A 17,175-nucleotide genomic window follows, 5' to 3' on the forward strand; every position below is an offset into this window, starting at 1 on the left:
TTCATTAAATGTTATTTCAGAGTTTTATCCTATCTGGACGAATATGTTCGTCCAGATAGGCTGTTCAGCTGCCTGAGGCGCGTGCTCCCGCCGCCCAGTGTTCTCCCCAGAATTTTTTTTCAGCCGGGTGGCATGAAAAAGTAGCCGGGTGGGGAAGTAAGGGCCCTTTTCCACTAGGAGGTGTGATCGCAATCGGGCTGCGATCACGCAACCTATAATCTCCACTATCCGTGATTGCACCGTGTAGCTACTGGGAACAGAGCATGATCGCCCACCAATTCCGATTCGGATAAAGTGACACATGCTAGTGGGAAATGAGCACTGCGATTAACATGTTATTGTGGTGCTCATTGTGGTCAGAAAAACTGCTGTGATCCGCTTTCTAAAGTATATCGCAGCTAGTGGAAAAGGGCCCTAAGGTCATGCTGGGTGTAAAGGGAAAGTTACACCTAAGTGGGGTGTGTGGGTAAGTAGGTCAGGCTGGGGACTGGGTCGGTGGTTAGGTTGGGGGCTAGTAGGATGGGTGAGTAGGTGGTAAGGCTACTGGGTGGGTGGGTGGGTAGGTTGTCAGGCTAGTGGGATGGGTGGGTAGGTGCTCACGCTAGTGGGTGGGTGGGTAGGTGGCCAGGCCGGTGGCTAGTGGGGTAGATAGTCATGCTAGTGGGGTGGTGCCGCAGTACAGATTAGCCAGTATGGGTGCCACACTACAGGTTAGCCAGTCAAGGTGACACAGTACAGGTTAGCCAGGACTATCCCAATCCTCTGCCTTCACCCTATCCCCGCACTATCCCAATCCTATGCCTTCACCCTATCCCCACACTATCCCTAGACTCTGCCTTCACTGTTCCCTACACTACCGCTATCCTTTGCTGTCACCGATCCCTGCATTATCCCAATCCTCTGCCTTCACTCTATCCTTGCACTATCCCATTCCTCTGCCTTCACAGATTCCCAGCAGTATCCCAATCCTCTGCCTTCACTGATCCCTGAACTATCCATATCCTCTGCTGTCACTGATCATTGCACTATCCCTAGCCTCTGCCTTCACTCAATATCCCTGCACTATTCCAATCCTCTGTTGTCACTGATACCTTCACTACCCCAATCTTCTGCCTTTACTGATCCCCACACCATTCCATCTCCCCATTCCATCTCCCCAATCTCCTATCATCACAGAAAAGGACCGCTGCTCTGTGCATGTAGTATGTCCTTCTATATTCTGCATGGGTACAGGCAGCCACTTTCCCTCACCCGCAGCGCTCCGGACGGCCAGGCAGATCAGTAGCACTAGGATCAGGAGGAGCGGGGAACATCCCCCTTGTTATGCGCTCCATGTCTATCGAGCATGTGGAAGGCGGAGTCTCCATCCTAACTTGTACTCCGCGCGAACTTTTTAGAAAGCTTGATTGGCCGCAATGAGCCTGAGAGGTGGGACCCGCCCCCATCCACCGGCACAGCTATTTCTTCTCCGGCGCCGAATGAAATTAGAATTTACAGAGGAGGAGGCTGAGAGTGGAGCAGGCAGTAGCGACGATCTGAATATCGGCTCCGATCGTGATAATCGTTCAGCTACCCGCGTCCCCCTCCCCGCCGATAGCACCACCTACAACCCGCCTAGTCAGCGAGGGGCTGGATAGAAGCTCCATTGCTCGCAATGCCGAGCCGCCGAGGCCCCTCCCTGCCGATAGCACCACCTACAACCTGCCCAGCCAGTGTATGACAGAGGAGTGCTGTTCAGCAACGGTTTTCGCTATCGAACGCTGATTGACAGCAATGGAGCACTCCTTCCTGCATTTAATTAAACAGCACCGAGGGTTTGGCAGCTGGGCGGGGTTTCAAATCACCCGGGCAGCCTGCCCACCTAATTAGGCCTGGGGAGAACACTGCCGCCTGCCGTTAGCCCACAGATCAATGAATGGGAATAAAATTCTCATTCATCGATCTAAGTCCCCCGCAGAAAAAACGACGGCCTCTTATCAGAGGCTGTGGTCTTTCTGCATTAAAAAACAAAGTTTCCCTTCTTTCTAATGGAAGCGACATCGATCGCTTTCAGGACTTTTTGACTGTGGCCATCTTGTGGCCAAATAGTAAATATACACCCACATCTATTTTTTTATTGAATGCATTATTTTACATTTAAAATTCGCTGTTTACCTCCCACACCAAAAATTACCCAAATAAAATGTTTAATTAAAAAAAAAAAAATTAAGGGTCTGAACTTTTTAAATATGCATGTCAAAGGAGTATATTAATATCATTTTTTTAATTATAGGCTTGTAAATAGTGATGGACACAAATTGAAAAAAATGCACCTTTTATTTCCAAATAAAATATCGGCGCCATACATTGTGATAGGGACATAATTTAAATGTTGTAATAAGCAGGACAAATGGGCAAATAAAATACATGGGTTTTAAAGAGACACTGAAGCGAAAAAAAATGTTTTATTTCTTAGCTGTACTACACATACAAATCATAATATCATAAAGATCAGATACATCAGTGTAATTGTTTCCAGTACAGGAAGAGTTAAGAAACTCCAGTTGTTATCTCTATGCAATAAAGCCATTAAGCTCTACAACTTTGAAAGTGGTGGAGAGGGCTGTCTTCTGACTTTTATTATCTCAACTGTTTTCTTTTTCTCTGCCAGAGGAGAGGTCATTAGTTCACAGACTGCTCTGAAATAATCATTTTGAATGCTGAGTGTTGTGTAATCTGCACATATTAGTGAATGATGCAATGTTAGAAAAAACACTATATACAGTGGTGTGAAAAACTATTTGCCCCCTTCCTGATTTCTTATTTTATTTTTTTTTTGCATGTTTGTCACACTTAAATGTTTCTGCTCATCAAAAAACGTTAACTATTAATCAAAGATAACATAATTGAACACAAAATGCCGTTTTTAAATGATGGTTTTTATTTAGTGAGAAAATAAACTCCAAATCTACATGGCCCTGTGTGAAAAAGTGATTGCCCCCCTTGTTTAAAAACAACTTAACTGTGGTTTATCACACCTGAGTTCAATTTCTGTAGTCGCCCCCAGGCCTGATTACTGCCACACCTGTTTCAATCAAGAAATCACTTAAATAGGAGCTATCTGACACAGAGAAGTAGACCAAAAGCACCTCAAAAGCTAGACATCATGCCAAGATCCAGAGAAATTCAGGAACAAATGAGAACAAAAGTAATTGAGATCTATCAGTCTGGTAAAGGTTATAAAGCCATTTCTAAAGCTTTGGGACTCCAGCGAACCACAGTGAGAGCCATTATCCACAAATGGCAAAAACATGGAACGGTGATGAACCTTCCCAGGAGTGGCCGGCCGACAAAAATTTCCCGAAGAGCGCAGAGAAAACTCATCCGAGAGGCCACAAAAGACCCCAGGACAACATCTAAAGAACTGCAGGCCTCACTTGCCTCAATTAAGGTCAGTGTTCACGACTCCACCATAAGAAAGAGACTGGGCAAAAACGGCCTGCATGGCAGATATCCAAGGCGCAAACCACTTTTAAGCAAAAAGAACATTAAGGCTCGTCTCAATTTTGCTAAAAAACATCTCAATGATTGCCAAGACTTTTGGGAAAATACCTTGTGGACCGACGAGACAAAAGTTTAACTTTTTTTGGAGGGTGCGTGTCCCGTTACATCTGGCGTAGAAGTAACACAGCATTTCAGCAAAAGAACATCATACCAACAGTAAAATATGGTGGTGGTAGTGTGATGGTCTGGGGTTGTTTTGCTGCTTCAGGACCTGGAAGGCTTGCTGTGATAGATGGAACCAAGAATTCTACTGTCTACCAAAAAATCCTGAAGGAGAATGTCCGGCCATCTGTTTCTCAACTCAAGCGATCTTGGGTGCTGCAGCAGGACAATGACCCAAAACACACCAGCAAATCCACCTCTGAATGGCTGAAGAAAAACAAAATGAAGACTTTGGAGTGGCCTAGTCAAAGTCCTGACCTGAATCCTATTGAGATGTTGTGGCATGACCTTAAAAAGGCAGTTCATGCTAGAAAACTCTCAAATAAAGCTGAATTACAATTCTGCAAAGATGAGTGGGCCAAAAGTCCTCCAGAGCGATGTAAAAGACTCGTTGCAAGTTATCGCAAACGCTTGATTGCAGTTATTGCTACTAAGGGTGGCCAAACCAGTTATTAGGTTCAGGGGGCAAATTCTTTTTCACACAGGGCCATGTAGGTTTTGAGTTTTTTTCTCACTAAATAAAAACCATCATTTAAAACTGCATTTTGTGTTCAATTATGTTATCTTTGACTAATAGTTAGGGTTGCAACGGTATGAAAATTCACGGTATGATAATCGTCAAAAAAAATACCACGGTATACGGTATTACACATTTATTCTCATTACAATTAACCTAGCTAGTATAGGCTCAGATACAGCTTCCTGCATCTCTGTTGCCTGATCTGTGTCTGGTATTCCTCAGCTATCTGCAGTGCAACAGGTTCTCTTTAAAAACGAGCTTATCTGCAGTGGTGGCAGTCAGGTGACGGGTCACAGGGGACCAAATTACAACTAAAGGGGCCCATACACTGGTCGATTTCAGCCATCGATCGATTTCTATAGACTCGATTGATCAGAAATCGATTCTATCAAATTCCCCATTTGATCGATTTGCGGCAGATTTCAACTGATTTCGATCGATTTGATCTATCTGACAGGATGGAAAATCTAGGTCGATCTGCTGCTGGCAGCAGATCCATGGCCCATAGAGTTGCATTGAATCTAATGGTCCAATAATGTATTTAGGTTGATTTCCAATAGATTTCATTCTGAAATCTATTGGAAATCTGTTCCTAGTGTGTGGCACACATCAGATTCCTGTCAGAATGCACTTGACAGGCATCTGCAAGAAATCTATCTGATGGTCGAAAAATGCTGCAAATCTAAAAGTGTATGGTCAATTTTACTTCAATTTCTCACAGACGTGCTTTCAAAATGAGCATAGCTGCGGTGGCAGTCAGCTGACACGGGGAGCGATCAAAATACAACCTGTGCTGTGCTGCTCAGTCACAGATGAGAAGGCATTAGACAGTGTCTATTCTCTAAATACATGCAGGGTGCATGTCTCGTTTTTCCTTCTGTCCTCAGTCAGGTGACAGGTCACAGGTAGGGACACGGGACGGGAGAGATCAAAAATGTTTGCTGCTGTGCCACAGATGAGGGGGAATTAGACAGTCTAAACACTCTCTATGCATACAGGATCCAGTTCTCTGTTTTCCTTGAATCTGTGCAAAAGTTCAGGTCCACTTTAAAAATGCTGGAGGTGCAATGGTGTGGTGCTCAAGCAGGCCCTCTGAGTAATTGTGTCTCAACTCCCAGTGGGGGAACGTAGAGGCCGCTGGAGTGACTGGGCGTGTGGGGGCTGAGTAGTGGTGGACTAATGTCTCTGGCACTGACATACCTTATGGTGCTTGCGTTCCTTCTAATTGTCCGCAGGGGATCATCCTTGCCTCTGCTTCCCACTTGTCCTTCTCTCTGTCCCCCTCCGTTATAAATAACATGGCACCCGCCGCCTAGGCTCCTTCTTCATCGCTCAGGGAGTGTCATACAGTGTGCACAGTGCACACTACGGAGAGCCGCAGAACGAGCGTCCTTTCATGACGCAGAATGAGCGTTTGCGCTCCAGCCGCCAGCAGCGCTCTGCCTATGCGATCCGGCCGTGTCATCACCCGGCGCCTGCACAGTCTGTTGACAAGCCTCCCGCTACCACGAACTAGCTTCGGGAGCTTGCTTTTGTAACGGAGGTTGACGGAGAGCCGGACAGTGGCGGGGGATGCGGAAATAGAGCCAAAAAACCGGTATTTTCAAAAAGTGCATGGTATGATTATCATGCATATTGAAACCGTGGTATACCGTCATACCGGTATACCGCGGCAACCCTACTAATAGTTAACGGTTTTTGATGAGCAGAAACATTTAAGTGTGACAAACATGCAAAAGAATAAGAAATCAGGAAGGGGGCAAATAGTTTTTCACACCATTGTACCTGGAAAATAAAAATATGAGAATATTTTCTTTGCTGCTAATCTTCTTCTAGTAATTATTCATAGTACACAACCAATTCATTATATCATATATTTTTTTTCGCTTCAGTGTCTCTTTAATTACGGTAGCATTAATTAACTATAATGGCCAAAAATGAGAGATTTTTTTTCCCATTTCTTTCTTAAACTTCCTGTTAAAATGGATTTGGGATAAAATAATTCTTAGCAAAATGTACCACTCAAAGAAAGCCTAAATGGTGGCGGAAAAACCAAGATATAGATCATTTCAGTGTGATAAAGTTATTGGCGAATGAATGGGAGGTGAAAGTTGCTCGAATGCATAACGTTAACACTGTAGGCTGAAGTGGTTAATGTTTGTTCCGATAAGTTTCACATAATGGCAAACATGAAGGTAAAATACTGTAATTATGGTTGGCTCTGTCATTCCCATCATATCGTCTGCTCTTTGGAAATGTACTGTACAAAGAGTGGCACTTCAAAAAGTTGTCAAAAGAACAGACATTTAGAATTCCATCTAAAATGTAAAGTATAGCATTAGAGTTGCCTTCATAACTATAATCAAGCATATAATTCTTCTTAGTGTGTAATTTCTTAATAATTATTCTTAAAATATTTTGCAAAATTGGATATCTATGGATAGAAATGTCTGTTGTTATTGCTTAATGGTTTTTAACTTTCCTGGTATATTCAATTTCTGTGCAAAAAGTGGTTCAATTAAATTTTCATGACATTTTTTGCCTGTAACTTATTGTTTCAATCAAGGGTCTAGTATACATTATGAGTATAATAAAAGCTTCAAACACAAAATCCTGTAAAAAAAAAATAAATGTAGTTTTATTTTCTTTTTCTGCCAGGCCACAATTTCCCCACTCTTCAGCTGTTTGGCAGAAAACGTTCAGGTTTTTTTGCATTAAAGTTCATGTATGAAATGTCACGTGCATTTTTCCAGCGCATGCTAACATTTGCATACAAACATGATTTTTTTTTTTTAATGCGATAAACTGAATCCTACTTTAGAACTGCTGGACGAGCATGTCAGTTTCAGCTATTTTTCCCTGGGCTTGTTCATACCACCAGAGAGGGTTTATTATTATTATTATTATTATTATTATTATTATTATTATTATTATTATTATTATTATTATTATTATTATTATTATTATTATTATTAATAATAATAATTATAAAGCACCAACATATTACGCTGCGCTGAACATTAATTTAGGTTACAGACAATATTTAAGGGTGACCATACAGGAATACAAGAAAACCAGATCACGCAGCACAGTATAAGTACAAGGTAATGCTTAGTCAGTCACTGGAGGGGAGCATGGAGATAAGGCAAGTTAGGTTCACTCAAATGCATAGCATGGGTGCACAGTAATGGAGGTGGTAGGACAGGTAGGACATAGGAGGAGGACCCTGCCCAAAGGCTTACAATCCAGAGGGAGAGGTAGGGACATGAGAGGTAGGCGACCAGAGTTCAGCTGTGGGTTTAGAGCAATTGTGAGGGGTGGTAGGCCAGAGTGAAAAGGTGAGTTTTGAGGGCCTTCTTGAAGGTGTTGGAGGGGGCTGCCCTAATGGGTGGAGGTAGGGAGTTCCATATAGTGACTGGTGATGCGGGGGACGGTCAGGCGAAATTCATTGGAGGAACGGAGTGAGCGGCTTGGTGTGCATCTCTGAGTAAGATAAGAAATGTAGGTTGGACAGGTTTTGTGGACGGATTTGTAGGTCAGACACTATCTTGAATATCTTGATTCTGGACTGGATAGAAAGCCAGTGGAGGGATTCACGGAGGGGAGCCGTCCTGGTAGAGTGATGGGAGGAGTGGATAATTCTGGCTGCCGCATTCATGATGGACTGCAGTGGGGCCATTCGGGTCATAGGTAGACCAGACAGAAGGGCATTGCAGTAGTTGAGGCAGGAAATTATGAGGGCATGGATGAGGAGTTTGGTGGTGGCAGAGGTCAGGAAAGGGCAAATCTTACAGATGTTACGAAGGTGGAAGTTGCAGAACTTTGTGAGGTTTTGGATGTGGGGAGTGAAGGAGAGTGCGGAGTCCAGGGTGACACCCAGACAGCGGGCTTGAGAGGTAGGGCGAATGGTAGTGTGGTTAACAGTGACCTGCACATCTGGGAGGTCCAGGGATGACTGGGGTGGGAAGATCATAAATTCCGTTTTTTGTCTAGATTTAGTTTCAAGAACCTAGCGGACATCCAGGAGGAGATGGCAGATAGGCAGGATGAGACTTTGTCCATGGTAGTGGTGGATATGTCAGGTGCGTGGAGGTAGATTTGGGTGTCATCTGCATACAGATGATAATTAAAAACCCATGGAGGAGATAACCTTGCCAATGGAGGATGTGTATAGGGAGAACAGTTGGGGGCCAAGGACCGAGCCTTGGGGGACTCCCATCAAGAGGTGGTTGGGGGTGGACGAGGACTCATTGAAGGAGGTCGTGAAGGAGCGGTTGGAGAGGTAGGATGAAAGTCAGGTCAGGGCGAGATCGTGAATGCCCATGGATTGGAGGGACTAAAGCAGTAGGGGATGATCTACTGTATCAAAAGCTGCTGAAAGGTCAAGGAGGAGGAGAATGGAGTATTTACCTTCAGCTTTAGCTAAGGCAAGATCATTGACCACTTTGGTGAGAGCCGTTTCGGTTGAGTGGGCAGGCCGAAATCCAGATTGCAGTGGGTCTAGTAGTGAGTTGGCATTGAGGTACTGGGTCAGACTTTTGCGCGCGCAAAAGTCTGCGAACGGCACTTTACGTGCTAACTGTTTAGCACACCCGTGCTAAACAGTTTGAATGGCTTTGTGAATCAAGCCCTATGTCTGCTTCTATGAAAGCAGGAAGTAGACACACTGCAGATTTATTTCAGGATTTGCATCGGCTGTAACAAAGATATGTTTTTCTATAAAGGCTGTTCTGCACTTGCTTATCTTTTAGAGCAGAGAGGAAATTCTGAGATCAGGTCAACTTAAAGAGCAATACAATGTAAAATATTCCATTTATTACATTTTACTACAAGTGTGGTTATGGCTGCTTTGTGCACAGTGGGATATCCGTAATTGGCGAAATAGCAATTACCGGTAATTGACTCCTTTTTCTTTTTTTCAGATGCTGAGAATCGGTTCATGCTGAGAAAAAAATGGGGCTCGTGATGAGGTTTGCAAAAGTGCTCTTCCCACTTCTCTTAGCCCTTCTCCTGCCTTCTCAGACAGGTATGGATATGTCTGGAGCTCTTGCAGTGCTGCTGTCAGTAACTGGCTTTGGGTTCTCTTGGCATACTTAGCAGAGTTTCTCATGCAGGGAGATAATGGTAATATTTTGTTTTTGGTTGTTTATATGAAAGTAAGTCTAAAGACACGTACACACGCCAGATTGTTTCAAACGACCCGCCCGCGGGGCGGTCATTCTGACGACAGTTGCACGTGAGTACAGGCTGTCGTCAGACTGATAAGGCTGGTTTTCACTGATCCGCTTGGCGGATAATAAACTTCTTCTTTGTATGTGTTTTTCATGTATTATAAATTTTACAATTTTCGCGATGGTGTCCTTTTAACACTTTTTTTCCAGCCAGCTTGCCGGACTACCTGAATGAATCTGGAGATATCCACACGGATATATTTGCGTTACAGCTCCAAGGACAATTTTTTTTTTTTCAAACTTGTTTTAAAGAGAACCCGAGGTGGGATTTAATTATGTTAGTGGGGCACAGAGGCTGGTTGTGCACACTAACACCAGCCTCTGTTGCCCCATGGTGTGCCTCCATGCCCCCCCTGCACGCCGCTATACCCCCCGCAGTGCTGGCGACACACAGCATGTCGCTAGCACAATGTTTACCTATGCGATGTCTGTCAGCGCCGCTCCCCCGCCTCCTCCGTATCGGCGCTACCTGGCCGCGTCACTTCCCTCCAATCAGCGGGAGGGAAGGGACACGGGCGGGTAGCACCGATACGGGGGAGCGGCGCTGACAGACAACGCATAGGTAAACATTGTGCTGGCGACATGCTGTGTGTCGCCAGCACTGCGACAGGTATAGCGTCGCGCAGGGGGGGCATGGAGGCACACCATGGGGCAACAGAGGCTGGTGTTAGTGTGCACAACCAGCCTCTGTGCCCCACTAACATAATTAAATCCCACCTCGGGTTCTCTTTAAGGAGGAACTCCAGTGAAAATAATGTAATAAAAAAAGTGCTTAATTTTTACAATTATGTATAAATTATTTAGTCAGTGTTGTTCATTGTAAAATCTTTCCTCTCCCTGATATACAGAAATGTATCACATGGTGACATATTTACTGCTGGTAGGTGATGTCACTGGAAGGAGATGCTTGTTTTTTTGGCAGTTAGAAACAGGGGTGTTAACTCGCCCTTATTGCCGCTGCGCTCCACGTCTTTATTCAGCTCTTTGATACTTCGTCCTAATGGCTTTGAAGGAGGAAGTTTTGGCGTGGTGGAGCGCAGCAGCCAGAGGCTGGTAAAGGGTCGGGTAACACCCCTTGCCGAGGTCCACATGCATAAAGATTCCGGTTCTGATTTGAAGATCACAGTTGAGCAAATCTGTAGTATTTCGCTGTATATGTTACGGCCAGAACCCAAAGTTTGGCCACTTCGCGTTGTGGCTGGCCACTTCGGGTTCTGGCCAGTCAATGTGCGAAGTGGCCGCGCCGCTGCGGCCAATCTCCGAAATGAGTCGAATCTTGGCGGCTCCGATCATTTTCCACGGCACTGGCTCCGCCCCCTGCCTCCCTGCTATCAACTTTCAGTCAGCCGGAGACACACGAGTACCTCCCCCCGCCGAGTCGTTCGTGGCTGCAGGAAAGCAGAGCGGGGAGCACTGCAGGCATTGCTTCTGTCAGCACCTGCTCTGCAGGGACGAACGAATTCCTGCTTTCCTGCCTCTGCCTTTCTGCAGCCACAAACGACTCTGGGGGGACACGTGTCCCCCGGCTGTCAGAAGCCAATAGCAGGGGGCGGAGCCAGCGCCGGGTAAAATGATTGGAGCCGCCAGCATTCGGCTCATTTCGGACATGCACCGCGGCCACTTCGCACATTGACCGGGCAGAACCCGAAGTGGCCAGCCACAACGCAAAGTGGGCAAACTTTGGGTTCTGGCCGGGGGGGGGGGGGGGGCAACTTTAGGCACTCAGTTTTTACTAGTCAGACTCTTACCCTGAGTGTTCTGAACTTGTCCACAGGCGAAATCCCCATATTTTCTGGCTAACCAACTGCTTAAAAAAATGCCTGGTGTAAGATGCATTATGAGCTTAGCCTGCCAATGTTCTTGTGCCTTATTCAGTTGGAACCTGCTATGCAGCTAATATTTGGAAGAAATATATTGACTCCTGAAGTTAAACTGTGCCCTTCTGTTTATGGAATTTATAACTCAAGGCTGAGTTATAAACTGTGCTCGCCCCTTCCTCCCTTCCTAAGCTGCTCCTACTGAGCAAGTGTCACTATCTCTAGTCATTTGACATTAGTTACCGGTTTAGTGACTTGGTGACAATTGGTTAATGGGAAGTTCTTGTGAGAAAGGAGGGTGCAAGAACAATTTGATACCTGTGCAATATTAGTCATTCCACTGTGTTTATATCAGAGTTGAGCAGGTAGTTGTCTTGACGTTTGATTCCAATAAATGGATTAGTGCAGGTTTTAAAATGAGTAACAATTGGTCTCTCTTTGTGCAATTAATGTCAACATTATGGTGGCCATACATGATACAATAAAAACGTTCGGTTATCCCGTGTTTTTTTTCGATCTAAATGATCGAATCGAATGAAAGTTGAAAATTATTTTTATTTTTTTTTTATCAAGAAATTCGAACAATTATCCAGTTTTTTCGAGAAAAATCAGATCGGACATGCTGGAAAAATCTTTATATTCGATCTAATGGAATAATCGAACTAAATTATATAATCAAAACTTGCTGGCTGTGGTTTATGGCTTGGTGCTGAAGATGTCAAGAACCACAATTCTCCTCTCGTTTGTTTCTTTGCTTTATAATCGTGCACAAAGCGGGTTTAATTTATTGCAACCCTTTCACCTCTTCAGTGTTACTCGGTCATTTGGAGCGTATATGAGATATAAAAATGTATTGCTGCCCACAGGGATGGAGACTGGATCTTTTGGGCAACAGTTCTGGCCATAAAGGCTAGTGCTATATATCTGTTGCTATAGAGGGGAGGGTGGGGCAAAGTGTGGCACATGGCATAGTGACTTCCTGCAGGCAGGTTTAAGGAGGTGGACAATGTGCTTGGGGTCAATCCGGCATCCTTGTTACTAAATATCTGGAGTGGCGGATCTTTAGGTGACCTGGTAGGGGACTCCTGTACACAAGCTATATTTTTTAGCCAAGACCGCCATTACTGGCCACTGAGTGCCATCTAGCATGTGTACCTTAAAGAGACTCCGTAACAAAAATTGCATCCTGTTTTTTTATCATCCTACAAGTTCAAAAAGCTATTCTAATGTGTTCTGGCTTACTGCAGCACGTTCTACTATCACCATCTCTGTAATAAATCAATGTATCTTTCCCCTGTCAGACTTGTCGGCCTGTGTCTGGAAGGCTGCCAAGTTCTTCAGTGTTGTGGTTCTGCTATGAACTCCCCCTTCCAGGCCCCTCTATGCACACTGCCTGTGTATTATTTATTTAGGGCAGCTTCTCTCTTCTCTCTTATCTTTTACAAGCTGGATAAATCATCCTCTGAGCTGGCTGGGCTTTCACATACTGAAGAATTACAGACAAGGGCAAAGCTGTTTGCAGGAAGAAACGAGCAGCCTGAAACTTCAGTGCATGAGAACTGCAGGGGGAAAGAAACACACAAATGATCTCTTGAGATTCAAAAGGAAGGGTGTATACAGCCTGCTTGTGTATGGATGTATTTTCTATATGAGGACATACTGTACATCAACCTACTTCCTGTTGTGGTGGCCATTTTGTTTGTTTATAAACCAACTTTCTAAAACTGTTTTTAACCACTTTTAATGCGGCGAGGAGCGGCAAAATTGTGTCAGAGGGTAATAGATGTCCCCTAACGCACTGGTATGTTTACTTTTGTGCGATTTTTAACAATACAGATTCTCTTTAAGGCTGCTTTCACAGTGAGACGTTACAGGCGCACGTTAGTGCAGCCTGTAAGGCAGCCCAACGCACAGCAATGAAAAATCAATGGGCTGTTCAGTGCCCATGTTGCGTTACACTGTAACGCAGCAGGCAAAAACAAAGTGCTGCGTGCTGTGCGTTATAAGCGGCTACGCCACGTTAGACTGTTTGCACATCCTCAGTAGTGTTGGAGGAGGAGGTCTCCCCTCCTCCTCCGCGGCCAGGCACATGGCTAATTTTCACTGCATGGTGTGACGTGCAGTGTTTACTTCCTGGAGTGCCGCAGTATGCGGCGATTGGCTGGCGGGACCACGTTATGCTGCATGCGTCCAAGAGTACGCATCACAGGACGCGTGAAGAGCCGATTAACGGGGCTCGATCTGATGTCCAGCTTCTACCCCACACTGTGTTGTATTAGGTGCACGTTATGTGACCTTAACGTTGCATCTAACGCAACGTCTTGGTGGGAAAGAAGCCTAAAGGTTCTGGTACTCCTCTTACTTTGCTTCTAATCAAAGTTTCTGGCTACCCCTGGCCAGAACCTGCCAATACACAGTCTCCACTGGAAACGCTGTCCTGCCCAGATCAGGCTTTTACCACTTTTGTGTGGGTTGTTCCTTCAGACAACGTAGTGGCAGTCCCAAGTGCACTGTACATTCCCCTCCTTAGGTTACACCAATCGTGGCATCTCCAGCTTTTTGTAATCCTCACTATGTGCAGCTCTGTCCCAGCTCCTCTCCTCACTACTTCTCCTTGCTGCAATCGCCTGACTCCACAGGCTCTGGTGCAAAAGAGGACAGAGAGGTTCACTCTGTGTAGAACTTATTAAAGGGTTATACACCCCTGCTACAATTGCATTTACAAAGTTGCTCAGCTATGTGCGGTGCATTATGGAATGACCCATGAAGAGGAAACCTCTTGCATACACTGTCCAAATGATCAATCGCAATACAACTAGTATCAAAGGTTTAAAATGCAGGGTACTCAGTTCAGATCCTGAAGAAAGACCTTCATTGGTCTAAAATTAGTTGGCATTCCAGTTTTTATCAATTTTTTAATTTTTTTTGTTGCAACCATATGCCTTTTTAAAGTGTGGACCAAGGTGCTCAGAACAGGGACATCAAGTGCCAAAAGAGTGTATACCTTTGTGCTCAGCGTGTGTACACCCATACTGCCCCTAGTCCTGCCTGTTGAGCACACCCTAATGGCAGCAGCTTAGGCTCTGAGTCCACCAGGAGAAATCGGCAATATAAACGTTCTGTTACTTATCTTGTCCTGGTCAAATTGGGAATATTGAAAAGTATGTGGAAAGTGTGCACCTTTTTTGCATAATTTAACATAAAGGACTTGCAATTGGACACCCATGAGATGACTGAAAGACACTGGGTTACGAATTTCTCAGCAGTCAGAATTACAAGCGGTGTAGAAAAATAAGTTTTTTTTTACATTAAATCTCACTTCACGTCTGCTTTAATGCAAAAAAGTATGCATTTTGGAATTTGCCCTCTAAAATGCATTGCCTAGGTTTCAGGTTCACTTTAAATTTAGAGAAAAAATATATGTACAATTGCTCAACAATATGTATCAAACCTCCCAGGTGCTAGCACTGGTAATAATAAACCACCCAAAATACAGAACACCAACACCAGTTTAGCTGCACTCATGAGAGAACCATTTATTGCACAAAAATATGCTTCACTGTTTGAAAATTTGAGCAACCCCCCCCCCCCCCCCCCCCCAATAAATATAGGGTATAAATTGCATAAATCAAAAAATGACAAGATCCAATTGGGGCCCCAATACATCTAACAGAGAGAAACCACTCGCATCACCACTCACTCATAAATATGCAGGGATACGACTTCAATCCAAAGATGCAATACATTATGCAGTGATTGATATCAACAATTCATAAAGATTAGCTAATAAAAAAAAGCTTTCTTCTGAAGTAAAGTGCACTTTTAGGTAGAAAAAAACTGCATATGCAAAAAATAGTAGTTCCTATCCAGGAAATCCTATGTATAATTCAAGCAATCTTCTATTATGCCCATATAGTCCATGTGAGATGGTTAGCAGCATCTTTGCATCAAAAACAATGTAATGCTGAGGCAATGTCCCAATAAGGTTTACTTGTCATAATAATGATAAAAAGCAGCATACGACCTGGTAGATGAAAAGATCACTTAGGGGCAGCTCCACCACGTGCCGATCATGATTGCAAACTGTATGTGTGATCATCAGTCCTTGCCACACAAATCCTTCTTCTCCGGTTAGCTGATAGCGGTGATGCCCCTTCCAGACAGTTCACATAGAAGGTTGCTGAAATGCAATGTGCATTTCCCTCAGCACTTCATATAAGTATGCAGGCTACTGCCTATTTCCACTTATCTGTATACTGTGCTCTGCTGCCATAAGATGTAATAAGCAGGGGATAACGGGTAGCCACCACGTGGGAACTGCCCAAACATTCAAATCATCCAGGACGCACCCCAGCAGCGGCCATCGCTAATGCATTTCACCCCACCCTTGGGGCTTCTTCAGAGCGTGCTGCACGCAGCAGTTTTTGAAGCTTTTTTTGTGCAATTAGTTTTTGGTGTGCGATTTTCTGTGTGAAGGCTACAGGAAGTGCGCTCTTTAACTTCTTCCCAACCGCCTAACGGCGATAGGTGTCGGGGAGGTGGCTCCCCCAGGACATACTATCGCCGATCGGTGTCAAGTCCTGGCAGCGGAGATTAGTGGGAATTGCTTGTGCAGCGCTGTACGGGTGCCAGCCCTTTCACTGAGCTGTCCCCAGGAGAGGCTCGCAAGCTGATCCCTCTATGCGATTTGCTCCCGAAAGGTTAGGTGGGGAGAAGAAAAAAAAAAAGAAAAGTTTTATAAACCCCCCCCCCCCCCCCCCCCCCCAAAAAAAAATTTTATAAAAAGAAAACAAACATCGCAGAAGTCAGATGCCACCAACAAGATGCATTTCATTCGGTGGCAAGATTTATTTCATTTGTGTGGTAAGTTGTATGGCCCTGCAGTGACCTGTTGAAGCTGCAGTGTCCTGAATTGTAAAAAATGGCCTGGTCACTAAGGGGGTGTAAGTCTGTGGTCCTCAAGAGTTTAACCTGGAACTGAATGCATTGTAAGTAAAGCAGTTTTTGAAAAGTGCTTACACAATCGCTTTGCCAAGCACTTTTTAAAGAGAATCTGTATTGTTAAAATCACACAAAAGTAAACATACCAGTGCGTTAGGGGACATCTCCTATTCCCCTCTGTCACAATTTCGCCGCTCCCCGACGCATTAAAAGTGGTTAAAACAGTTTTAAAAAGTTTGTTTATAAACAAACAAAATGGCCACCAAAACAGGAAGTAGGTTGATGTACAGTATTTCCACACACAGAAAATACATCCATACACAAGCAGGCTGTATACATCCTTCCTTTTGAATCTCAAGAGATCATTTGTGTGTTTCTTTCCCCCTGCATCTCTCATGCACTGAAGTTTCAGGCTGCTCTTTTCTTCCTGCAAACAGCTTTGCCCTTGTCTGTAATTCCTCACTATGTGAAAGCCCAGCCAGCTCAGAGGACGATTTATCCAGCTTGTAAAAGAGAAGAGAGAAGCTGCTCTAATCTAAATAACACACAGGCAGTGTGCATAGAGAGGCCTGGAAGGGGGAGTTCATAGCAGAACCACAACACTGAAGAACTTGGCAGCCTTCCAGACACAGGCTGACAAGAGAGAGATAAGTTGATTTATTACAGAGACTGTGATAGTAGAAAGTGCTGCGGTTAGCCAGAACACATTAGAATAGCTTTTGGAACTTGTAGGATGATAAAAAACAGGATGCAATTTTTGTTACGGAGTCTCTTTAAGGTGATTAGTGATTTTCCTATACCTTCCATTGAAGTGCAAACGCTCAGAAAATGGTGCAGGACCGCGTTTGCAATTGGAAAGCTCCACGCTTATGTGTAATGAATTCAAATGTGAGTATTCTCACAAGCGCTTTTAAATCGCTTAAAAAAAAAAAAACTCATAGGGTGAGCAAGCCTTAAAGCG

At 44.4% G+C, this 17,175-nt stretch overlaps 1 protein-coding gene across 3 annotated transcripts in view; it reads left to right on the forward strand.

The window, feature by feature from the left end:
• The window catches only part of HYOU1 (hypoxia up-regulated 1), a 79,292-nt gene that overhangs the window by 5,000 nt on the left and 57,117 nt on the right, over positions 1–17,175 (forward strand). For all 3 annotated transcript variants that reach the window (XM_068240860.1, XM_068240861.1, XM_068240858.1), the window contains exon 2: positions 9,148–9,251. In XM_068240860.1, coding sequence (XP_068096961.1) covers positions 9,179–9,251 — 73 coding nt within the window. In that variant the 5' untranslated portion in view covers positions 9,148–9,178. The remainder of the gene's footprint in view (positions 1–9,147; positions 9,252–17,175) is intronic.

This window comes from Hyperolius riggenbachi, chromosome 6 (assembly GCF_040937935.1).
Source record: "Hyperolius riggenbachi isolate aHypRig1 chromosome 6, aHypRig1.pri, whole genome shotgun sequence".
Taxonomy (NCBI): domain Eukaryota; kingdom Metazoa; phylum Chordata; class Amphibia; order Anura; family Hyperoliidae; genus Hyperolius; species Hyperolius riggenbachi.